The sequence below is a fragment of the Podarcis liolepis genome (assembly GCF_965112155.1).
Source record: "Podarcis liolepis genome assembly, chromosome: 5".
Taxonomy (NCBI): Eukaryota; Metazoa; Chordata; class Lepidosauria; order Squamata; family Lacertidae; genus Podarcis; species Podarcis liolepis.
Window position 1 is genome coordinate 4,336,313 of NC_139556.1, and position 25,426 is coordinate 4,361,738.

At 45.6% G+C, this 25,426-nt stretch overlaps 1 protein-coding gene across 4 annotated transcripts in view; it reads right to left on the reverse strand.

Moving 5' to 3' along the window:
* Positions 1-6,376: 6,376 nt before the first annotated feature.
* PARVB (parvin beta) overlaps positions 6,377-25,426 on the reverse strand; it is a 172,967-nt gene continuing 153,917 nt past the window's right edge. For all 4 annotated transcript variants that reach the window (XM_083503440.1, XM_083503439.1, XM_083503442.1 and 1 more), the window contains 11 exons: positions 24,890-24,960; positions 23,128-23,230; positions 21,489-21,629; positions 20,532-20,647; positions 18,030-18,088; positions 16,785-16,804; positions 15,785-15,846; positions 14,553-14,621; positions 12,154-12,255; positions 9,385-9,457; positions 6,377-7,431 (listed from right to left, as the gene is read on the reverse strand). In XM_083503440.1, coding sequence (XP_083359566.1) covers positions 7,355-7,431; positions 9,385-9,457; positions 12,154-12,255; positions 14,553-14,621; positions 15,785-15,846; positions 16,785-16,804; positions 18,030-18,088; positions 20,532-20,647; positions 21,489-21,629; positions 23,128-23,230; positions 24,890-24,960 — 893 coding nt within the window. In that variant the 3' untranslated portion in view covers positions 6,377-7,354. The remainder of the gene's footprint in view (positions 7,432-9,384; positions 9,458-12,153; positions 12,256-14,552; positions 14,622-15,784; positions 15,847-16,784; positions 16,805-18,029; positions 18,089-20,531; positions 20,648-21,488; positions 21,630-23,127; positions 23,231-24,889; positions 24,961-25,426) is intronic.

The window sequence follows — 25,426 nt, forward strand, 5'->3', positions numbered from 1 at the left end:
TCCAAGAGTCACTATTCACACATACTGGTCTTGCTGGCATCCGTGTGTCTCAGTCCCTGGAAATTGCTGTCTCTAGTTAGCTTTTGAGAACAATTGTGAAGCTGAAGTGCTTTTAAGTTCTAAGTACATATTCTGCAATAAGTGAAACACTTCCCGTAAATTCAACCAGAGCTAATGTGAGATTAAACAATGCTCTGCCTTTTTAAAAGAGTGCTACTGTCATTTTGCCAACACACCCCATTTCAGAAGAAAGCAAAGGGCAGACTAGAATGGAATAAATTAATGCAACAAACAGAAAACAACAGTGAGCCGTCAACAATGTGTTGTTGCAGCAGGTGGGGGAGGCAGGAGATGCATAGACAAAAATATATCATTTTCAGCTATGGGAATATTGGTGGATACACATTCCTACCATTCAGAAACGTTATAATTGCTTCCAATGGCCCAAACAAAAATTTGGCAGCAGTTACAGATCTGGATTAAACCTGCACATTACAATGGGGTCAATAATGCTGGTGTGTGCAATTTACATACATAAAAAAATATTTGGTCTCCTGTAGGCAGAGCATTGTATCTAATGCTGTATAAGCAAAATTCTGCTTGTGCAACAGGAATTCCCCTTCTCCTCTACCCTATCACACATACCCCCCCAAAAAAACTGCCACAGAGGGGGGTGGCTGTGGAGGAGGGGCACGTTTTGCTGTGCCAGCAGAAATCTCCTGCCAGTGGCGCCAACTCCAGGGGGGCCCGGGGGCTCAGGCACCCACATTTTTTTTGCTGTGGGTGCCCAGTCTCTGCCCTCCCGCCACTGCGTGTCCCCAGCTGCCGCCGTGCCTCTGGCTCTCCAGCACCATGGCTGTGACTGGGCCGGGCCTGCACCTCCACCCCGGGGCCTGATCCACCAGTTGGGGCCTGATGCAGCCCTGGACATGCTTCTGGGAGGCAGCCAGTGGGTCCCAACAGAGGCCCTGCCGCGCAGGCCCCAGCCTAGTCGCCGCCAAAGTGCTCACGTGCCCCATGCCACGCCGTCATGACATCATTGATGTCACATCGTGCCTCGATGTTATGACATTGCGGTGTGGTGAGCGTGGTCCTGGCACCCAAAGTCTGGGGCCCCAGTCAGCACTTCTGTCTCCTGTGCAAGCAGAACAGCAGTGTTAGATGCATCCGAGGGTCTCCCACACTGAATGGTTGTGCTAGCAAACACTAGCATAGCACATTGTTCTTATTATTTATTGAATTTATATGCCGCCCTTAGCCGGGGGCCTAGGTCACCTGCCTCACCCCTTGGAAACTTACCTGGCAAGGGGGCAGCAGAGGAGGGCAGGCAAAGTGACTGCAGCATAGAATTACATCGGGATCCACAGGTAGCATAGATAGCAGCTGCAGATGCTTCCCTCTGGTCAGTGCTCTGGGACCTGCCTTCCTCCCTTCCCCCATCACACCAGGTGCTGACAGGGGACCAGGTGGTGAGAAATGATTTTGGTGTCCTTTGGAGAAGAACAGCAAGTTGTGCGCTTCTTAGGTTGTGGGTATCTTGTTCATTGCCTGGGATAAGAACTTAGCATAATTGGTTGTTAAAGACTAGCTTCTGGGTTAGGGTGGGCTATTTTATTATGTAAAATAATTTAATTTTAAAAAGTGAAAAAGAAGTAAGAAATTATACCAGAGCTGTTTCCACTGTACTTTCTGGTAGTGCCTCACTACATCTTGCTAGATGTTGCCTTAAATATTTGGGGCAGGCTAAATTCACCACGGACACAGGTGGTGCTGTGGGTTAAGCCACAGAGCCTAGGGCTTGCCGATCAGAAGGTCAGCGGTTTGAATCCCCGCAACGGGGTGAGCTCCCGTTTCTCGGTCCCTGCTCCTGCCAACCTAGCAGTTCGAAAGCACTTCAAAGTGCAAGTAGATAAATAGGAAGGTAAACGGCATTTCCGTGCGCTGCTCTGGTTCGCTAGAAGTGGCTTAGTCATGACCCAGAAGCTGTACGCCGGCTCCCTCGGCCAAGAAAGCGAGATGAGCGCCGCAACCCCAGAGTCGGCTACAACTGGACCTAATGGTCAGGAGTCCCTTTACCTTTACCTTTAAATTCACCACTGCAAATACTGAAATTGTATTTTTAACCATAACGTGGACACGCCCATTAAGTATATAGCCCCTTAATTAGTAGACTCATATAATGCTCAGGATAGGACCAGTAGAATGCCTTTTGTCCCAGGAAAGTAAAGACAAAAAAAGATCTACTGAGGCGCTGAAGCTACCTGAAAGAGGCTACCAAGAAGAGCAGAGGCCTTTTGGCACGGCCATTTGCATTTCAGCCTATGATCCCTAAGCTATCAAGGAGACAGAAAGATGTGAGAGGTTTCCCTGCAAGGCCCTGGAAATGGCTCAAGGTCCCTCCAGGTCCTTCAGACACGGAAGACTCCTGAGACTGGCAGCAACTAGACAGTATGACTGTGAAAACAAGCAACAACTTTGAAACTAATATCTGAAACAAAATGGATAAGAAATTTATAATATCCTGGTTATTTCACATATAATTCTTTTCTTAAAGAGTTCAAATGAAGGCTCGGCTGAATTTTCAGAGATTTACCCATACAAGCTATCTAACAGGGCTGGTTTGGTTGCTGTACCTCCCTTCAACAGTTGATGAACACTATGAGCTTTTGGGTGAAGGAAAAATGTCATATGCATGTGTCAGGGAACTGCCATCAGTGCCGGAGGGAGAGAGCAAAAGCCAGAGGGATTCCGGAGAGCGTCCCGGGATTGGGAGAGGCAGCCCATCTTCTGGGGAAGAGAATCAGCGTAGCACCAGTGGAGAAGGGGGGCAGATGGGGGAAGCGGCGAGGCGGTCCCATGACTCCTTGCCGGGACCAGCGGGGAGAGTAGGGGTCCTCTGCTGCCTACGCCCTCCTTGCGCAGAAGGCTTTCGCGCAGAGAGAGTAGGAGGAGACTAGGCGTCAAAGAGCTTCTTTGCTGGAAGAAGTTTAAGAAACGCCCACTGACGGATTCTGCCAGCGATTGAGACAGCCACGGGTGAGTGGCGGTCCGGACACAAAAGGTTCACTTAGGCAATTTAGCCAGGTGTTTGCACCCAGCCGGGGAGATAAGCACCGGCTTACGCACGAGCAACCTCTAGAACTATTACAGCATGGAACAATCGTATTGGTCACCCATGAACTTGACATTTAATTCTGCTTTCACAAGACATAAAAGGGGCCTCTGATTAGCCAAATACAAGGGTCTTCTGGCTCAGTTTCAAGATGTGTCATGCATATACATACATACTTGGGTGGAAAGCAGCTTGTTTGGTACAGGAAAAAGGGAATGTGTATATGTATGTGTGGAGAAAGCAAAAGAGACTATTCAGAAAAAGTACAAACCTGCTTACTGATTTGGAGCTCAGCTCATTGTTGAAGCCAGTCTTTGTTCAGGTTCACAATACATACTCATTACACAATACATTCACCATTTCTTTACGTCTTCCTGAAGTTTAGTACCTAGACTGATGTGGCTTGAAAACTCTTGAGTTTAGTTAGGGTGTGTGTGTTTTTTTTCAAAAAGAAAAGTTCTTCAGGCCTCACTTTAGTACCACAGATGGTGGTGCAGAAAGCACAGATTATTATTTCCCTGTGATGGAGGCCTGTTCCTTTGCCCTTTAACACAGGCAGCCAGAATGAGTCCCAGCATCAGAAGCTTCAGATCACTCCAAGCATTGGCTTTCCATCAGTTTCAAAATGGGCCAGGCAGTGGATTCTCACACTTCTTTTCAAATATTTTAACATTCTGTGAAAAGCTTCGTTCGAAAACAAGTCAGCTCGTAAAATACAACCGAGCTGTAAGATTAAAATTGGAGCAATTTAAATAAGTAGGTCGGGTGGAAACTGGATACCTGGCAATGGCCTATTCCCCTTCCCAGGTGTTGCGTAGGGAAGAAGTTAGGGCCCATGATGCCTGAGCCCATTAGGAAGACGTATTGGATGGCCGTGTGCTGCTGCAAGGGCCAGAAATGTTGAATTCCCAAAGCAGCTTGAAAACGGAGAAGTATTCTTTTGGCTGGGATTTAAAGCCTTGCCCAAGGACGGGCAGAGGTCCTCGGAACCTAGCTGTGAAGGGTCTTCCCAGCCAAAGGAATGCACACGGCAGATAGAATCATAGAATCCTAGAGTTGGAAGAGACCACAAGGGCCATCGAGTCCAACCCCCTGCCAAGCAGGAAACACCATTAGAGCACTCCTGACATATGGTTGTCAAGCCTCTGCTTAAAGACCTCCAAAGTAGGAGACTCCACCACACTACTTGGCAGCAAATTCCACTGTCGAACAGCTCTTACTGTCAGGAAGTTCTTCCTAATGTTTAGGTGGAATCTTCTTTCTTGTAGTTTGGATCCATTGCTCCGTGTCCGCTTCTCTGGAGCAGCAGAAAACAACCTTTCTCCCTGTGACATCCTTTTATATATTTGAACATGGCTATCATATCACCCCTTAACCTCCTCTTCTCCAGGCTAAACATGCCCAGCTCCCTTAGCCGTTCCTCATAAGGCATCGTTTCCAGGCCTTTGACCATTTTGGTTGCCCTCCTCTGGACACGTTCCAGTTTGTCAGTGTCCTTCTTGAACTGTGGTGCCCAGAACTGGACACAGTACTCCAGGTGAGGTCTGACCAGAGCAGAATACAGTGGCACTATTACTTCCCTTGATCTAGATGCTATACTCCTATTGATGCATCCCAGAATTGCAGTGGCTTTTTTAGCTGCCGCGTCACACTGTTGGCTCATGTCAAGATAGTTACCTCTTTATTGCCAAGCTGACACAGTCGTTTCTACGGTTCTGAAGACCCCCCCCCCACACACCCATCTAGTGTCTGGGCAGCTATTCCCAGGTCCACGCTCACTGCAGCGACTGCAGCAACAGGGGACCACTCTCTCTCCCTCACTTTGGTATGTACCTCCCCCTGACGGGCTGCACACACACAGCGGGAGACTACTCCCCCGTGACAACTTCCTCTGCTCATCCCACTTCAATCCCCTCCTGGTTATGGGAGACAGTGGTGTGCAGGAGAGGGTGGGGAAGCCCCAGCCCCCCTTCCCTTCCCTTGCCTGACCTGCCTCTTCCTCCTCTTCTTCCAACCCATCCTGTGCTCCACCCTCCATCTCTGAAGCTTCCCCTGCCTTGACTCTTGCCTCCTGCCTGGAAGTCGTGCTGCCTCTCCCAAGTCAGACTCCAGCCCCCTTTTCCTGGCGCACTCATCAGCGCCCTGCCTGTCCTTGACATTAGTGAGGTGAAGGAAAAGAGAGCCTAAAGGCAAGGATTTGGCAGGGAAGGTCTCTGTAATCCTCACCATTTACATGCTTAGGAACAGCTTCAATGCAATAATCCCGTCCCCTGTTAACAGCCATGTCCCTCAAGGAGCCTTCATCCAAATTAGCATGCCAGCACAATCCTCTTTGTACATTTAACTCTACTAAGCTCTCCTTAATATTACTGGGCACTGTGATGAAACCCACCAGTTGTTCCAAGGGGGCTCCAAGCTCTGCAGAAATGTTATCTAGCTCGCTTTTTTAAAAAGGGACAAAATACCAGCTGGAGAAGGAAACCGAATGGAACAAGCTCCCCACAGCGTGTGAAGGGAAGCAAAGGGCTTTTCTATCAACTAGAAAACAAGAGGGCTTGAAATTCACGCCAATTATGTATGGAGCAAGCACAGAGATTGTTGGCATAATACAATTGCCACAGAATGAATCATTATCTTGAGAAATACTGTGTTAGCTTAAGTATGAAGCTTTTGACAGTGTCTCATTCAGCCCCACAATGCTCTGTGTGGGTCTTTCCCCATCCTGGTGCCCCCATATGTTTTGGGATTGCACCCCCCTACTTCCTTGACCAGGGGCCACAGTAGTTGGGGCCGGCAGGAATTGCAGTCTAGAAATATCCAGAAGGCACAAAGTTGGGGGAGACTGCTCTCTGACAGCAATTCTCAAGCAGTTTACCTCAGGGAACAACTTATTTCTGAAAAAATGTACAGTCCATGTTTCAATAGCTGAATATTTTCAAAGCAAATAAACACTTCTGAAGGGATTCCAGGGTGTATTTTAGTGCAGTCAGTTTAAACAGCCCTACTGAGCTTATTGAAAGTGCACCCTAGAAAACACCCCAAACCATCCTCAAAAGATTTTAGTAGTTAAATGGTATGTAACCTGCTTTTCAGGGAATCTCATCCATCACTGAAAACCCCCTCATGAGCTTCCAAAACCCTGTTTGAAAACCAGCGAAGAAGGGAGGTGTTTTTTCGATACATTCGCCCATCATATCAATGCACGGCCAGCGATTCATCGGACATAACCAAAGCACAACAAAAACTCCAGGCAGCCATTCCATCTGAGATTCACAGTGTATTTAGTGGCAATAATACTGAGTGGTAAGAGGGTAAGACAGAAAGGTCAACAAGGACTCCAAAAGTTACATAGAAGAGTTCCAGGGCACAATCTCAAAATAACAAAATACAATTGAACAGAGATCGTATTATGAATTAAGCTGTGCAGTGGCTTAATGAATAGGGCTGGGGTACGTATGTCTAAAATCAGGGTGTAAAGGAGGGAGGAGAGGAGGTGCGCACACCCTTCTGAAAGTCTGGAGGGACTTTCGCAAACGGATTACAGCTACTTCCTACCTCACAGCTGCACACATTTGAAAATGAATTAAATTCCACACTCCAACCAACATCGGTTTCACCCATACCTATATTATATGTGTCAATATTATACCCTGGAGACTGGGGAAATACAGCAACTTAGCTTAGCATTCCTATAGCACTTGGGAGTGTTCAAGTTGCTTCCCATTCATGATCTCAGTGTATACGTACAATGACCCTGTAAGGATGACTATGACTATGATAATTTCTTTATTGCATGTGTGGACCCTGAGAGTGGGCAGCCTAAAGCCTCCTAGTGGGTTCACTGGAGAGTTGAAACAGAGAGAAGGACCCAGAAGCCCATTACCTGGACAAAAGGCATCCTAGCAACTCCTTCATCAACCACTTCAAATCTTCTCATCACCAGAATTCATCCTAACTGCAGTCTACACTAATGGAAGAAGGTGTTTGTGCTGAATGCAACACATGAGAGCCTTCTAGAAGAAACAAGCACACTGTGGGTAGTTCAAGGAATTAAAGCTACATTTCAAGGTGGGTTCAAAGCATGGAAGAGTTACAGGCAGATAATGCTAATAAAAGAAGCAGCACCATCATGCACCAGGGAGCACAGCATATGGCACAGAAGGAAGAGAAAGGGAAGGTCTCTTTCCTCCTCTCCCCGCTAAAAAGATGCCGCGAAGATTAGAGTCTCAGGAGGTCTCCAAGTCATTCAACATTCTTGTATTTTGTAAACAGGTTGTACAAAACTCTTAGGGTAGATTTCAGGTCCAAGTTGACAACATCTGAGGGATTTAAAAAAGAGAGAGAGATTTTTAGGTTTAGAGCTTGACTTTAAAAAAAATGAAAAATAGTCTTCTGCTAAACAAGCTTTTTAATACCAAAACGCCCCCATGCAATTCCCTGTATACAAAATTATGAGAAACCTCAACAACAATAAAAACTCCCATTAAAACAACTCTCTTAGGAATGAATTTTATTTGAACACTGGACTGAAATTTCAGTAGACTGTCTTTTCCAGAGACTCACTGGGAAGTTTAAACACATAAGCACATGTGAGAAAATAATCAATTTTTAGAAAGTTACAGAATATATTTTTCTTCTAATAAAGCTGCTAAACTGTTGGACCAACCGCCTGACAATTGAAGGCAGCTTCATGTTTTAAACCAGCACCTACACAAGCCTGCTCCAAACAGAAAAGTATTTACAATGCTTCTGGAAACTATTTGGGAGGAAATTTCCAAATTTGTAGGGGATGGATTATTTGGGCAATCTTGGAGGCCGATGGGCCTCTGCAGGCAAACAGGAGAAAGTGCTGGTCCATGCTTTCCCTCCTAAATGGGGGAATAAACAAGTCCCTTTCTGGTCCGCAGCGCAGGAACCCTTCCCAACACGGCTCATTCACTTTGCCTTCATTATACTGATTTCCCAATTCCTTTGCATGAGGGACAGAACGTTGTCTCAGCCACCACACTAAACCTCCGCATTGCCCACAAATCATAACTCAGCAGAAGATTAAATACAGTGTCCATAAAGCACATTCAATGTTACAGCATCAAATGATATTTGATGCAATATTAACAGTGCAATCCTGGACATATTTACTCAGAAGTACAGTGGTACCTTGGTTCTCAAACGCCTTGGTTCCCAAACAACAAAAACCCAGAAGTAAGTGTCCGGTTTTTGAACGTTTTTCGGAAACCGGACGTCCGATGCGGCTGTCAGCTATTGTTTTGTTTTATAGTATAGTACATTGTTTACTGCTTTCATTTTATGGATCAATGGTCTCATTAAAGAGTAAAATTCATGTTAAATTGCTCTTTCAGGGGTTGTTTTTAAAAGTCTGGAACGGATTAATCCGTTTTGAATTGCTTTCTATGGGAAAGCGCGCTTTGGTTTTGGAACACTTTGGTTTTGGAACAGACTTCCGAAACGGATTAGGTTTGAGAACCAAGGTACCACTGCAAATTCCACTGAGTTCAGGTGCGCCAACTCTAGAGGGTGGAGGTGCCATCAGCCCCCTCAATATTCCTTAGCAGGGGACTCAGCTCCCCCAATATTGAGGGAGCGGAGGAGGCCAAACTGCTGAGCCGAGCGAAGGGCCGAGGCAGGCAAGAGAAGAGGAGACCCGGCCATTGAAGCTGCACGGTGCTGGGCAAGGCCTCCTCCTGACACAGCAGTTGGCCCCTGCAATATTTGGTCCAAGGGGGCGCCTGAGAGTTCCATGGTTTTCACTCAGTGGTGGCCGGTGCCTATTTTGCCTGGTGGGTGGAAGGCAAGGAGGCCAACAATAGATGGGGACAGAGCCAAGGAGAGGCGGAGCTCACTAACTCCAGCTTTCTCGCCTTCCTCGTCGCCTGCTGAGTTCTACAAGAGCAACAGTGAGACTAAGGAGTAGGAAGACAATCAACTGCACCTTCCTCTAAGCTGGTTGTCAGCATGAATACAGGGAGATGAAGGATGAGGTGGGTGGGACAGAGCCTCATTTGCCCTGGTAGACCAGCCTCTGCTAGTGACACTGCCTGGAAAACATGGCCATGGAAATTCAGCCTTAGACCACACTTTCTGGCTGTTCACCATCTTGAGAATGAAGCCTAGGAGAAGGCTACAGAAAAACAGCCCATGTGGACATGGCTAGAGATGCCATGGGAGAACCAACACTTTAAATCCCTCCCATGCTTGCCAACATGCATGTCCAATTGAGCATGTGCTTGTTTCAGTGGAACTGCGCACGATACCTTCTGGTCGAGCTTTGGGCTTCTTCAGTCCTCCATCCTGCATCAGTTCAAAAGCAAAGGAAACATTGTGAACCTGCAAAACAACAAAAAACCTCTTAAATTTTCAGTGGGATGAAAAGACCCCCTCCCTCCATTTCCCCCCTCATATTGCTTAGCTTATCCCTGGATGCATGCACTCCAGGATTCTTAAGTCAGCCTACGTTCTTAATGTATCATCTTCTTTCAAGAAAAATCACATTGCTTAAACCCTTTCGGACTTGTCCAGGTGACCACACAGATCAATGTAATGTGCCAGCTGGAAGCGCATTCATTTCAGCCACAGCCATTTTCGGGCCTGGAATTGAATTCCAAGCATAGAAATTTCATGAAGCGAAAACCCTGCATATATGAACACTTGCACATCAGAGAGGAACACTCTCCCTGAAATGCTAGCTTTCCAAAAACAGAGACTTTTTGTATCTGGGCGGAAGCATTAAACACATCCCTCCTCATTCCCACAACAATTGGAAGTGCTAAAATCCAGGAAATGTCACATGAAGGGTTGTGGGTTCAAGCCCCACACTGGGGAAACAAATCCTGCACTGCAGGGGGCTGGACTAGATGACCCTCGTGGTCCCGTCCAACTCTGCAATTCTTTGATTCTGTGACTGGTACGTCTAGTTCAGCTGTCAGAAGTGATGGGAGCCACAATAACTGTTATTGGCAATTAACTGGCCCGTGCAAGGGGTTCATATATGAACCAAGCTGTAAATGACACATCAGTGTCATTCTGATGAAAACAGGCTTCATTCATGATATATGGATCAAAGTGCAGCAAATGGGGATGTGAAGAATATTCTCTTTGATTGAAGGCTGGAGTAGGTTGTCTATAAGGCCAGCTTTGGAGGAACATTTTGTTTTGTGCAAATGCGCCGCGGTGGGTGGGGTATCTATCTCTTTCTGCAGTTAGATTAAAAGAGCTGGCTCCCCGGCTGCCATCTACCTTGAAATGACCAATTCTTGCAATATTACACCACACACAGGAGGAAGGGATTTAATTAAAACTACTCACAGCTCAGTGAGCTGGGCAGTAAAAACAAGGAAACACTTCCCCACCTTTGAAGTTAATTGGTTTTCTTAAAAAAGAGTTTATTCCTCCTAATTCTTGCTTACCCCTGACTTTAATAGTCAAAAGCACAATCCTATGGGTGTTTTGTTTTTAGGGATTTTATGGTTGGACATGTTACTTGACTGAGAGGTGCCTGGAACACTGTGGGCAAATCAACGTACAAGTCCTCTAAATAAGCCAACACAAAATAGTACAAACTGAGGTTCTATCCTTTCTTGGATACAGAGACAACTTCCCATCAGGGGCTCCAAATATTCCTATGTAAGTCAACCTATGAATTAATACTCATGCATACATGTTATAGTGGAAGTTCAATATTTTTATAAGGCTAGGTTGGTTCAGCACACAGAAATCAGTGAGCTACAGACTTCACTATTCTTATTATACCCTATTATTAGGGTTGAGGTTTATCCCATACCCTTTTAAAATGTGTTTTTTTTGGGGGGTGTTATTGAGTTGTTGTTGTTGTTGTTGTTGTTGTTGTTGTTGTTTATGTATTTTGTGGTTTTATTTTGATTTTACTCTGTGACTTGAGACCTGCAGGTATGGGGCAGTATATAAATTTAATAATAATAATACCACCCTATACCTGTATGTCTCAGAGTCGTTCACAGGGAAAAAATCAGAATATAAAACCACAAAGTACATAATCAAAATAAAAACAACAACCCAATAACAGCTCCCTCAACATATTTTAAAAGGGCATACTATGACACACTGCTTTGCTAACAGTAACAGAATTGCAAAGCTTTCCCCGACACTGAAATGAATAGAATTCAGACAAGTGCTTTTAGGTGGCCAGTAAGAACTTCCCTCTGAACAGTGACTCAGTGAATCAGCCGTTTTATAGTGTACACTATGTGGAATTTCTGTGACTGGACACTTTCAAATTCTGCTTTTTTAGATTGCAATGTGTAGGTTTACTTTTACTATGCAAGTTGCTGTTTAGAATTGCTGTTGCAGACCACTTCATTTCTTAGGAACGGTTTTATAAATCCTCAAAAGAAAAATAAAATAAAGGGAGCACGCCCACTGTGTGCATGCGATGGGGCTTGCGCCTCCTCTTAAGTTAGGAGCTATGTCCTCGTGGAAGCAGCTGGGAGGGTGCAGGATGGAGCAACAGGCACTGTCTATGAGATTTTTCGGCCACATCCAAGGAGAAACACGTGCAACCCTTCAAGGAGCAGTCAAGGTTCCCCCAACAGCCATTTGTGTGAGAGAGCGGATCCTGTCCCCTTCACCTGCCCTTTGTCTCTCCCAAAGGATCAGCAGGATCGTGGCCTTTTCAAGTCTCCTGTGCACACAGATCCAGCTGCTCTCTTGGACCACCGTCTGTGAGATAAGACTTTACTTTCTCTTCAAATTATATTTGCAGACCATTTTATCTTTAGATTTCTCTCTCACACACCCCTGCGGCTAATACATCATTGTAAAGCTGCGGGCTGCACATTAGCTGCTGGATTAATTGGTTTTCCAGGTAAGATTCATGGCTAAGCTTCTCAGAACCTTTTCACAGAATTATAAAATGTTAACCGTGGCAGCTTATCTGCCACCATTATGAGAACGTGCTGGTTTCACTCTGGCTTTAGTGGCAAATATAAAGATGGAAGGCTCATTTGAATGCGGCAAACCAAAGTTGCCTGGCTGGGATTTCTACCCACCTTCTGATCAAAACTTTCAGGCGTTAAATAGAAATTGTGGAGCGGAACAAAATAGTCCTCCAGGAGACCCATCAGTAAAACCAGGTAGACGCCATCTGCAAACTGAAGAGAAACACGAGTGACACCCCCGCTGGGACCCCAGGAGAAGTCAAAGAAGAGGTGCTGCAAACTACACACTGAATCAATAATCAATTTTTCCTGGGCACTTCAGCTCTGGTCGGAATTGCTGGCATCAACTGGTGTTTGCAGGGATTTTATGATTTATTATTATCCCACTGAGGATCGAGGTGAATAAAAATGCTAGTGAAACAAGAAGGAGTGTTCCCAAGTGCTCTGAGTTCGGGGGTGGGGACCAATCTAAATAATAATAATAATAATAATAATAATAATAATAATAATAATAATAATAATAATTTGTACCCTGCCCTCCCCGGCCGGAGCTGGGCTCAGGGCGGCTAACATCATGAAACTAAGACAGTATACAAAGAACATAAAAACAGGCAATCAATTAGTTAAAATACATCTTAAAATTAGTTCAGAGCAAATTAAAATCTGGACAGATGGCAGTCCATGGGTAAAATTGAGAGTGGTTAATATTCTCCAGGGCCAACTGTTACCACTGGTCTTATAAAGGACCTGTGAGAGGGCTAGGAGGCCTCTTTAATGCTTGTTCTTATACAGAAAGAAAAGAATCTGATTGAACCCCGGCTTTATCTTGAACTGTTGTCTTTCCAAGGCAGCCATATTGAACTCCTCATGCTGCAGCAAGAGACACAGAACACAACAGGACAAATAGGCACTTGGCTTGCCTGTTTTTAGGATAAATACATTTTGGGCAAGACTGTGACTGTTCCCATGCTTAGGTTTCAATACCAAAGAAGTCTTTCTTTGCATTAAAGCTATTTAGCCAGGGCTGGTGTAGCAACTAAAATGGACAAGGTGAGTTTATTTGCTGCAGTGCAAATGAAAGTTTACAGACCCCTTATCAAAACTGGTAAACCCCATAGCCAAGAAATCCTAAGATCAATAAGCCTGCACTCATTTTCAGTTTAAGGTTTTTCTGTTTGCTGGGTCTCAACGGCGCATACCCTTTCTACTACCTACCTGCAAATTTTGATGACCCAAAAAGAACAGGAGGAGCACCACAGGAAGGTGAGTTTCACTACTGTTGCTATTATTAAGCACTTACATTACTTCTGCCTTTGTCTAGACCTGGGTAGCCAATAGCTAACCTGCGTCCCTCTAGGTTCTGAGGGACTCCAACTCTCACCAGGCCCTGACAATATATCCAAATGGTCAGGGTTGATGTCAGTTGCAGTCCAGCAGTCTCTGGAAGGCCACAGGTTAGTGCTTCCCCATCTGCACCCCAGGCTGTGCAAACCAGATGTGCTAAACTAGATGGAGGAGGAGCTCAACAACATCTGGAGAGCTTCATATGGGCTATACTCTGTTCTTAAAAAACAACCACCAGTTTCCTCATATATGACCACCTTAAAGGTAAAGGTACCCCTGCCCGTACGGGCCAGTCGTGTCCGACTCTAGGGTTGTGCGCCCATCTCACTTAAGAGGTGTCCGGAGACACTTCCGGGTCACGTGGCCAGCGTGACGAAGCTGCTCTGGCGAGCCAGCACCAGCGCAGCACACGGAAACACCGTTTACCTTCCCGCTATAAAGCGGTACCTATTTATCTACTTGCACTTAGGGGTGCTTTCGAACTGCTAGGTGGGCAGGAGCTGGGACCGAACGACGGGAGCTCACCCCGCCGCGGGGATTCGAACCGCCGATCATACGATCGGCAAGTCCTAGGCACTGAGGTTTTACCACAGCGCCACCCGCGTCATGACCACCTTAGACCCTTGGAATAAAGGAGTGGGAGATGTGGAGACATTTGTGGCCCCCTTACAGGCCTCAAGTAAATGCAGCAACCTTTCCATTTGCTTCTTTGGAAAAGGGAAAGGAGTTGAACACTCAGAAAGGAGGAGGGATCATTTCCTTTCCAGACCATGTTGCCTGAAGACCAAGGATGGGGATATTTTATGTAACTTCAGTCCTTCCCCTTTGCCCCGTTCAGCTACATATAACAGGGAAATTGGATTGAAATTGGGGGAAACTCTCCAGGGGAGAAAGACAAGGGGATGTGATATTTACCTACGGCAGCAATGTAGCTTAAACTGGTCCTGTATTTAGGCTCAGATATTTGAGTGAGAAAGCAGCTTAAAGAGAGAGGTTTTTACAGTCCTGGAGGAAAAGTTTACGTGTTTAAAGCCCAGTCATCTAATAACATTTACAGCCTCCTGCAGACACTTTGATTTATTTCTTGATTTTAAAAAGGAAGATGTTTTAAAATATCTGAAGGCATGGTTTGACTGTCGACACTGGTGCTGAGTAAAGCCTCTTACCTGGGTTTCTAATTCTGTCACTTCCAGATTAAGTTTATTTAGGTGCTTGTTCACAAACGTGATCAGGGACTGAAAAGGAAAAAGAACACAGCAGGTAAGGAAATTAAAATGCAACCGATATGCAACCCTAAGCCCATCTACTGGCATGCCTAGGACTGCACCGCTATTCATTTTACACTTCTAAGAAGGAACGTAAACACATTCACAATACAAAACCACCCATTTGTAAACCTTATGCTTATGCAGAAGGAAACTTTGGCAGGTTTATTATATTTGGAATTCAATGGAACGGGGGCTGATTCCCATTAAGTGTCTTTTGCCCATGCAAGCGGCCTCTGGTGGCATTCTCCAGCCTGCTGTTCCCGTGGGGAATTGTCGTGCTTTGGAAGCGTCTGATGAAAGACAACCTGGACCTTTCAAGGAGGCTTGCTTTTAAACATTTTCAAGCGCGAGAAAGCTCCTCAGTCAAAAGACTCATCCACAGGCAACAGGGAGGGAGGAAGAATGTAAATCCTCAGGACTCTACAAACTGCCTAAGGCAAAACTTTATTACACGCCTCTGCAGCTCCGATCTTGAGTGCTTTGCCTGACTCTCCTTTGATTAATGTCTCTTGCTTGTGAGGATGGAGGGGCAAGTGAGTGAGTGAGTGGGCGTAGAAACTCGTCTACTGCGCAAAATGTAAAAGCTGCATTTGCTGCTCCACCCCCCTCTTCCTTTGGACCCAGCCGCCCTTAGCAAGTGGCTGCCAGAAGGCTGCCCAGAAGACCAGAAGGGGAGGTGGCCCTCAGGCCAAAACAGGTTTCCCCGTTGTGGTGTGGCTCTTCAGGGGTCAAAGGGCAGAAAGGAAGGAGAAGTGGACTTCAGCAAAGGAAGGGCTATCAGCTGAGGGAGAGGCACTTCAGTTTTTGCTTCATCCAGGCTGCTGGTCATTTTTAAGTTTTTCATCCCAGGAAAAACACCCATTCTCAGAAACATGACAGAGATCTTTGTCAGAAACAGTAAATAGAGAGCAAATACAGGCTGGGATTTTTGTGCCAGCAACTTAATGTGGAGGCTGCAAAAAAAGTTGTAATCGTGAGGAGTAGGCATCTTGCAATAATCACCCAGTACCTAAAAAGCCACTGCTCCTGGTTCATGTCCTTAGATGAACCCTGGTGAAAGCAAGACCCTTGCTATCTGAAGAAAGTGGAAAAAATGCCCACTGGCCCATTAAACACAAATGGCATGTTACCTTTTTTACGACACTTAGTTTATCTGGAGCGTGGTCAAAGAGTGTGTCAAAAGCATCTCGCTCTGGTTTGAGAAAGGGAACAAGGTTTCAACAAATCAATAAAGGCTTTAGTGAAAATTCACAGAAGCAAGATATGCATTATTCCGTACTTATCTAAGTAATGGACTCACTGAGCAAGGGGGAAGCCAGTGCTATGTAGTGGTTAGCGGAGCAGACTAGGATGTGGCAGACCAAGGTTCAATTCACCAGTCAGCCATGAAACTCACAGCCTAACTTGCCTCACCAAGTTGTTGTGAGGATGAAATGAGACGGGGGGAGAACCAAGTATGCTACTTTGAGCTTCGTGGAGGAAAGTTGGGATATGAATGAAATGAATGAATGAATGAAAATAAGCACAGATAGCCTTCTGAGAAGTTAATCCCAGTTGTTGAGGAGTCATTACTGCCTTAGTAGGAACTCTTCTGCTCCTCCATGCAAATGATGGTGTTCCATGGGAAACAGGCGGTGCAGACCAAGCTGCACTGGGACTGAGAACAAAGAGGGCAAAAGAAGGAAGAGAACCTGTTGCAACAAGGAGGCCAGCAAGATATAGAAGATCATAACAGCTGTGGGATTGCCCCAAGCTCATGTGCAAGGCAGGAATGGGGGTCCCTTCAGACCACAGGAGTCAGGACTTGCTGGAAGCAGAGAAGGTGGGAGCTATCAACAGCAACAGAAAATAAGCTGAACTCTGTAGTTTGGCTGTGCATCAAAAATGTCCAGTGCAGTCCTAGTTGGCAAAATGGGATGCAAGAAGACAGGCTGCTCTAAGCCCAAAAGGAGAACGAGAGAATTGTTTTAATGTGCCACCTTGGACAAAAACAGGCTTAAGGGCAACTCCTAAATTGTGGGAGACAAACTAGAGACAGCATTGAAATGCAACTTTATTTTACTGCTTTTCAAAACTTGCACATGGATCATTACTATGGGTTTATATTCCAAGTTAAAATCTTGTACTTACCAAATCTACCCATCATCATCCTGCAAATCAGAGTTTTAGAAACTGCTTAGTTAGTGCATTAATAATGGGCTCCAAAGAGCCCACAACTGAATAAGAAAACCCAGGTATCTTCCCCCCACAACACACCCCAGACCAAGATCAATCTTGCTACACAATCTTTTATGAAAGGCAAAATTATTACCCTATAACGCCAGAGAACAATTTTCTTATATACCACTACCATTATACTAAAATCTGAGCTCCAAGGAAGGTGACATGGGAATTCCAAGGCCTTGTGCACCTCCGCAGTGGGGGGGCGGTGTTCAGTGCTGGCCCAAGATGTGTTGCTGCCTAAATCAAAGAATCCAAACTTGGGTTGCATCCTTCAGGCATCAAGTTCTGCCTTCTCTGAAATTCTGATGCCTGAAGAATTCTCCTTCGTTTCACTGTCTTCCTGACATTACTCAATGAATGACTATATAAATATATAATTATGGACAAGTGCCCCCATTCCCGAGACAGGTTGCCCAACACTACGATGCAACGTAGATTGGCAGGGGGGCCACTAGATGTATCATAGCTTTTATTTTCCGTTCATACAAGGCAACAGTGAGGCCCAACAAGCCTGTCCGATGCCCCACCTGAACCAAGGGAAAGCCCTGGAATATGTCCGCAGAAACGTCAGCAGCACGCAGGAGTTCCTTCAAGGCAGAGAAGCATGAAAACCACTGGTGTACATACTACAATGGTCTACAAAGGTCCAGATACTGTTTAGGGGGCACAATGGATGGGGCTGTCCCAGACGATCCCAGGCGAGAACTTTCTGTGCACTCCCCATGAGCTCAGGGTAGGACAGGGGTCAGCAAACTTACCGCGCCTCGAGCCGGTGTCTCCAGCGCAGATTGCGCGGTGGGCCGGAGGTGGGGAGCGCGTGCCCATACGCGTGCGCACACGCTATTTCCGGCACACTTCCGGGTCGGAGAAGCACTGGAAATAGCTTGTGTGCATTTGCACAGGCCTCCTCCAACCCGGATGTGCACCGGAAATAACGCTTGCGCATGCGCAAATAACGCTTGCGCATGCACACAAGCTATTTCTGGTGCTCCTTTGACCCGGAAGTGGGCAGCCACGCAGCGCAACGCTGATAAGAGCGGGTGGCAGCAGTGGGCGGTGGGGGTCGCGGCGGGCAGGATAAACGAGTCTCTCAGGCCTTATCTGGCCCACGGGCCTTAGTTTGGGGACCCCTGGTGTAGGAGAAGGGCTTACTCTGTGGTGGTGGTGAGCTCTTCTGTGACCTGGGCTGTCTGGAGAAGACCTTCCCGCTTCTGGAAGACAGAAAGGAGAAGGTTTGTGGCACAACACTAAATTCTGCTTGAACTGTGACCGAAAAGGCTGCTTGCCACCATCACAAAAGCAGGCGCCAATCATGTAAAAGCAATAACAGCATCTCAGTGCCCATTATTTTTCATTTAAAGTACAAATGAAAGCTATGGGTGGTAGTTGCCCGTCTCTGAAAAGGCCCTCTTCTCTCACAAACAGAAGAGGCACACCGCTTGTCTACCACATCATCAGACCTGCATTATCTTAAGAACTAAAACACCCTTTTTTCTTCAAGGTGACTGATTAAATCTACATACAACTGAAACAAACAGTTAGTTGGTTAAAACAAACAGGAGTTCCTTAAGATGACAGGCCTGATTATTAGCTGATGATTCCAAAGAAGAAGAAAAAAGATAAAAGTAGCGTTCCAATTTAAGGCAAAGTCCTCTTCTTCTCTGTCAGAATCTGTATTGGCCCATGGCGAATTACCATACAAATGCATCAAAAAAGCATTCTAAAATATGTGTTCTTTTGCTCCTCTTGAGCAAGAGAAAGCACTTGTGCAGGCTCTGAAATCCCTGCTTAACCTAAAAATTGTGCCACCCAGTGGTGCCTTTCTTAAATACTGTACTTTTAAAAGCAACAAAGGAGATTGACGCACTATGTTGTTATGTGGATTGTTTCTCCTGACAGAAGTCTTTTATTTTTCCCTCCTCCAACAAATGGAGATAATCAAGCAAGGAGGCATCTTTGAAAATGCAAGGGCCAAAGGCAGGCGCCTTCAGCAAAACAATTTCATCCCACTCCCAAGTGACCACAGCTTTAAATGAAAGACAGACCTCTGAAGCCAGGGAGATGTATTAATCTCTCACATTCTGTGAAGAGTTTATAGATGCGAGGAAATTGCCCTGCACCTTTGGGGACTTTGCAAAGTTACACCATCAATCTATCTACTGGTGCTGCTAATGGCAAATTGTTTTCTTCTCCCACAGTCCCTAAGAAGTAACATCAAGTCACAGAAAACAACCACCATCAGCAAACGGTTTATTTAGCATATTGCAGCCACAGCTGTTATCAATACAGAAGTTTAAAAAAAGAATTCCAAACATAGCACAGACCTTCATCAATTATGAAATGTATGCAGCTCTTAACAGCCATAGGCAAGAAAAACAGGGGTGCTTCCATGCACGGATGACCCTTGCTTTTCTGCTTTTCCCTTCCTTGATTTCTGCAGAATCAGAAGACCCACTTTGCTCCCAGATTTCTGGAATCCAAAATGCACTCTGTATCTAAGGGGTCAGCTCCCTTTCCCCAGCTGGGAGTCGGGTGTGTGTACAATATTTCCACTGGGACAACACATTTCCCAAGTCAATCTCAGAAAAGAAGTATCTCTAAAAAAGGCTGGCAGCTTAATTAAAAGCCTTGGCATGTATAGAAACAAGCCGTTAGAGCTGAGAGCAATTTGTTAACAATTAAATAAACTAATTATTTATATTTAAAATGATTCCAACTAGAGATGAAACTATGAATACCTGTTCTATGTGACCGTATAATCAAAATAAGATTTTGTTGACCCTTGAAAAGTGCCCTAACGCACTGATGTGATCAGCTCCACTTGCTCCATGTGCCAGAACAAACAGACCAGCAAATCTCAGGTACGCCTAAGGCAGGGATGGTTTGAATGGGAAGTACTAGGAGTTGTTGGACTACATCTCCCTTTATCCCTGACCACTGGGCCACACTGGATGTGGTTGCTGGGAGTTGGGGCCCAACAGCCTCCTAGTGGTGCAGAAATAAAACTGCTAGCACATTTGTAAAACTAAGCAGGGTCTGGTATGGTTTCAAACTGGATGGGAGACCATCGTGTGTCAAGATTCCCGCACTGGAGGGGGCTGGACTAGATGACGCTCTGGATCCCTTCCAACTCTATAATTCTGTGATTCTATAACTGTCTAGAAGGCCACAGGTTAGCCACTCCTGATCTAATGGCAGGAGAACATGTGGCCAATAAAGCCAAACCATCACTGCCTATGCTTCTCCATTTCTGCTCAGAGCAATGGTTTATTTTATTATTATTTCACTGACTGATTATCGATTGACTCTTAAAACAAACCCCAAAACCAAAGCCTCAGAGCAATTTACAGAAAAGACATAGCAATAAAATTATCAGTAAGAATTAAGAACCATTTAAGACTTTCATAAAAGTTAAAACGGCAACACACTAAAAACAGATTAAAAGTTTCATCCACTTTCTAGATGTTATTATTTGCAAACCTCCCAAATTAGGTCCAGGCCAGTTCTAAAGCTTGATTCTCCAAGGTGGGGTGTGTGTGTGTGTGAGAGAGAGAGAGAGAGAGAGAGAGAGAGCGCTTTAAAGTGTACCCAACTTTCAGAAAACAGGATAATATCTGTAGGAAATACATACATAAGGTTTCAACAGGCCCTTACCCTTACGACAACCACTTGCACAGAAACATGTTCAGGAAGTCGGATGGGAGCCCGGAAGTGCATCGCCAGAGCTACCAGCAGGTGGAGAATGGACACCAGGTTCTTGCCATGGATTGCTTGAAGGGAAACACAGGTATAGAGAGACACACAAATTTTAAAAGGCAATTAAGGGAAAACGTTTTCCGGGTAAGTTTTGGATCGGTGATCTGGGGTTGACCCTCTGCATCCAGGGGGCCCAAGAACCCTGCCTCTCCGCTAGGTCTTCCGCAGAGCCTCTTCTTCAGAACTGCACATCTTTTCCACTCCAACCCCCACCCACGGCAACTGCAAGTTACCTGGGGGGATCTTTATTCCTCCCCGATTCCTTTTGCCTGCATCACCAGGTCTCTCTCAGGTCACATTCAAACCACACACCGAAAGCGCCATGGGACCACTTTAAACATCCATGGCTTCCCCCAAAGAGTTATGGGACCTGTAGTTTTTCAAGGGTGCCTATTCCCCTCTCAGAGCTACAATTCTCAAGAGGGATTGACTGTTAAACCACTCGAGGAGTTGAAAAAAGCAGGTTCTTAGTCAGGGGTACAAAAATATGCTGGAACATATGGGGAACAGCAGATGAAAACTGACATCAGAACGGTGTCTCAATAAGAGCGCTGAGTCGTCAGTGGGGCTCAGTGTCCTGTATGGCAACTTGCTCCTCCCCCATGAGCGGCAGAAATCATGCAAAATGAGCTAAATGACACAAATCAAGCCATTTTGCATAATTTACACGAGTTGCAGAATACCGTTTTGCCTTTGCTAACCTGCCCAATGCCAGGGCAGGGGGGAATTCTGTGATCACAACAGCCTGCCTTACACAGATGTGCGTCTTGCTATCTGAGTGGAGACAAAAGGGCCTGGCAGTGGAGCAACTCTGGCCTGGAGCCACGGCAAACCCAACCCAGGCGAGCTTCTTACAGTCCACGTTCCACTTGATGGCCCAGCCATGGGGTCGCAGCAAATCGTGGACAGCTTCCAGGACAGTCTGCAGCTTTTGTTTCTGGCCTATTTCCGACTGTGTCACTTCGGCCACGTTGAGCTTACGGCCAGCTAGTTTCTCTGGGTTGGGAAAAGAGACAAGCAGAAACAAGATTCTTCAGGTGGCGCAAAAGGGATGGGGAACATGGACCCCCTGCAACCAGTTCCTCACCTGGGACAAACCCATCAGCTTTTTAAAATTAAAAATTATTTATATTTTAAGATGGTTATAAGCCACGCTTATATTTCAATAAGAATAAAATCAACAAAAGTATCCACTAAAAACATCAATAAATCCAATCTGATTGGTTAAAAAGAGAAAATTCGTATTTCAAAGGCCTGTCCATAAACAAAGATGGTTTCCAAAACATGTCTGAAAGAAGGGAGGGGTGGTTTCTGCCAAATGCCCAGTGCTGGGGAGTTCCACAGGACAGGGCCTGCAGTACTAAAGGGTTGGTCCCCAGCGGAGGCCAACAAAACCCCAGGGATGTGGGGAACTGGCAGGAGTGACCCACCAGAGGATCTCAGTGATCAAGGCGGAGTGTAAGGGATCAGACAGTTCTTAAGGCATTTGGGCTCCTGCATTTTGCAAACGGTTAAGCTTCCAGACCAGATACAAGGGCAGCTCCACCTAAAGCATATTACAGTAATCAGTCATGGACCACTGAGGTCAAGCTGTCACAGACCAGGAACTAAGGCGGCCTCATTCACCTGGTTCACACCACTCAAATCCTGGCTTCATAAACCAGGATCTGCCCCCTTCATGAGAGTCAAGTGGCAGTAAACTATAGCTTCCCATTACGTGTGAACTGGTAATGATGGTTAAAGGCTTTCAAACAAGCAAAGAATCATAAGCCGCGGCTTCATGCACAGGCTTGATTGAAATACATTAACCAAGGAATGGTTAACTGCAACTTCCTGGCTTGGTTCCCTACTGGGGGCCGGTCCACCGTCCCTCAGACCTTGTGGGGGGGCCGGACTATATTTTGAAAAAGGAAGAAAGAAAGAATTCCTATGCCCCACAAATAACCCAGAGGTGCTTTTTAAATAAAAGGACACATTCTACTCATGTAAAAACATGCTGATTCCCAGACCGTCCATGGGCCAGATTTAGAAGGTGATTGGGCCGGATCTGGCCCCCGGGCCTTAGGTTGCCTACCCCTGGTTTAATATTACAAGAACCACCTCTCTCCTCATCTGGCAGGGCCACAAGGAGAGCCTTTCGCTTCCACTTTTTGATTAATCAAAGCTTGCCCCATCTTGGCTCGTTTCGACAGACCATGGTTAACCTCAAACCATGGTTTGTGCAGCTGGCTTGCCTCAAAAAACATACTTAAGATTGACCAGTTGAAGCTATGGAAATACTGTAACGTTGAACTATGGTCAATGAAAAATGGAAGCAAAAGGATACGGTTGCCTCCTTTTCATTAGTCTCAAGTCCAAAACACAGCCCTTTTGTTTTAGCAAAGCCTGCTTCTCCTCAGCGACCAACATGGCTGAGTGGTGATTCAAACCCAGATTCCCCTCGGTCCAGCTCCAGCCCTCTGTCCACTGCCACCTGCCTACAGCAGCCGCTCACCCAAGAGCTTCTGTAGCACCTGCCCATCATAGACATCCTCCTCAAGCTGCTTGACAATGATTCGTTCTTCAACCAGGACATCATTTATCCAGTCAATTAAAACCTGGGACAATAAAGAAAAGACAGAGATTACTTGGTTGGTCCTAATACATTATTTAGTTTCTATCCTTTTAAGTGGGGGGGACCTCAAGTCAAGCAGACTTTTCTGGGAAACTAAGAAATTTATTATGGTGCCAGATTTTCTGTATTAGAATTAAATTCTTCGGCTGAATCTCACAAAAACAGCACTTTGCAAAACACTTGCAAGCCCCATGCAGGCAAAAAAGGATCGTCTGATGTCACTGCGACATCAAGTGATTGACAGGTGGGCAGCTCCACCCACCAGTCAGAACATAGCCCACAAAAGGTGGGGAGATAACCATCTGGCTCACCAACTAGACCTAGTTCCTCGTCCCGGATCTATACCCTAGTGAACCAACTAAAAATATCAGTATCAGCGAAGCAAATGGACAAACTGGGAATTTACTAATGTCTGTTGGGTTTCCCTTTTTTTCAGTGACTGACCTGCAAGAAGAGGGTAAAAATGCTATCAACGCCCCGATGCCCCCTGCTCTCCCTGATCTGCACCCGGAAGATACTTTACTCGGTACAGTATATAAATGCTACTTGTGGATTAAGAGGTCTAAACAAAAGAAAGCTTATGTGTGGCTAAGTTATGGCTCTGTGCAAAGAGAGAAGATTTTTCAGGCATGGTGATTTTCCAGTCCTGAAGTCCTGTACATTACGTGGGTGTGCATAACTTTAAAACCAACATACACTGGAAAATCCAAAAAGATTTGCAAAGCCATTGTGCAATAGATTGTGCACTACAGTACTTAATTCAAGATGCATTCCAATGACTGCCACCAGATCTTTCAAACTAGTCTAAGCTATTTAATTAAAAATGATCCTATTATTCCATCTGAGCTACCTTCCAAGTTATGGGAAAACTTGCAAGTCAGCTATTACTGATAACCCCAGGGAGAACTTCCTTTAGCCCTTTCTGTTCTGCACTTGATTCTACTGTTGGTCTTGCCCAAAGCTATGACAGTTAATGTTCTAATCATTTCCAAACACGCACAGTGCCGGCAGCTCTGAATCTACCACCCACATGCTTCCTCAGGCGACAGACAAATACAGTGGTACCTTGGTTTGTAACCATTTTGGATTACAACTGTTTTGGATTACAACCACGTCAAACCCAGAAGTGCATGTCCCTTTTTTTTTTTGGATGACAACCCTTTTTTTTTTTTGGGAGGCCCCATTGGCGAAAGCGCACCTTGGGTTACAACCTGTTTTGGTTTACAATCAGACCTCCGGAACGGATTATGGTTGTAAACCACAGTACCACTGTACAGACTAAGCTGCATTTTCTGGGACTTTGCTTTGGAAGGTATCACCAACAGATATCAATAGCTTCGGTTCTCAGAACACACTTTTATCTCCAACTTGATAGTGACTCCTTCTGTGGAACCAAAGTCACAGAGAATGATTCGCAGAAATGCTGCGACTTTCCTCCCTGTGCAGTTTTGTTTTTTAATTGGGAGGGGGCATTAAAAATGTGATTTTCCTGCCTGCATTGAATCTGAAATAGTACCGTCCTTTCTACCACCTCCAGGCAGGCAGCAGCTGCACATCCAGCCAGTTTTCCACTCCAATTTGGAAAAGTGTGTGTGTTCTTGCAGCAAAGAAAGGCAAAGCTACTAATCAATGAAGCCCTTACCTTGATGAGTTCTTTAAATTTGGCTTCCTCCTTTGAGTTGGGATCAATCATGGTGCGTTCTTCATTCTCCTCTGCCGGTTTAGAAGACAAGCGTTGAGTTAGAGCCATCAGGGGACACACACACAAGCACACTGCCTTGGAGACGGGTTCTCAAAAGCCAGATGCGGCCTGATTCATAAGCGGAAGAACCCAGTCATGGTACAAAGTCAGAAGCAATATCAAGCCATCACGGGGAACGTGGCATGTCGAAGGATGCAAGATCACAGGGCTAGTTTCCTCAAAGTTAAACTGGCCGCACCCTTTTGTGAACGGCCTGCAACACGGTGACCTGACCCTTCTGGTCCTCAAGTCACAGCTCCTCAGAGGGGCAAGTGGGTGATCAGTTCCTTTTTCATCATCCAGCCAGATCCCTTTCCTTTATTGTCTTAAGACGGCAGAGAGTGAGGACTGCCACTCTGCTCCAATGGAAAACCTACTTGGGAGTCCTATAATAAACCCACAAAGCATGTTTTATTTTCCGTACAGTCAAACCTTGGT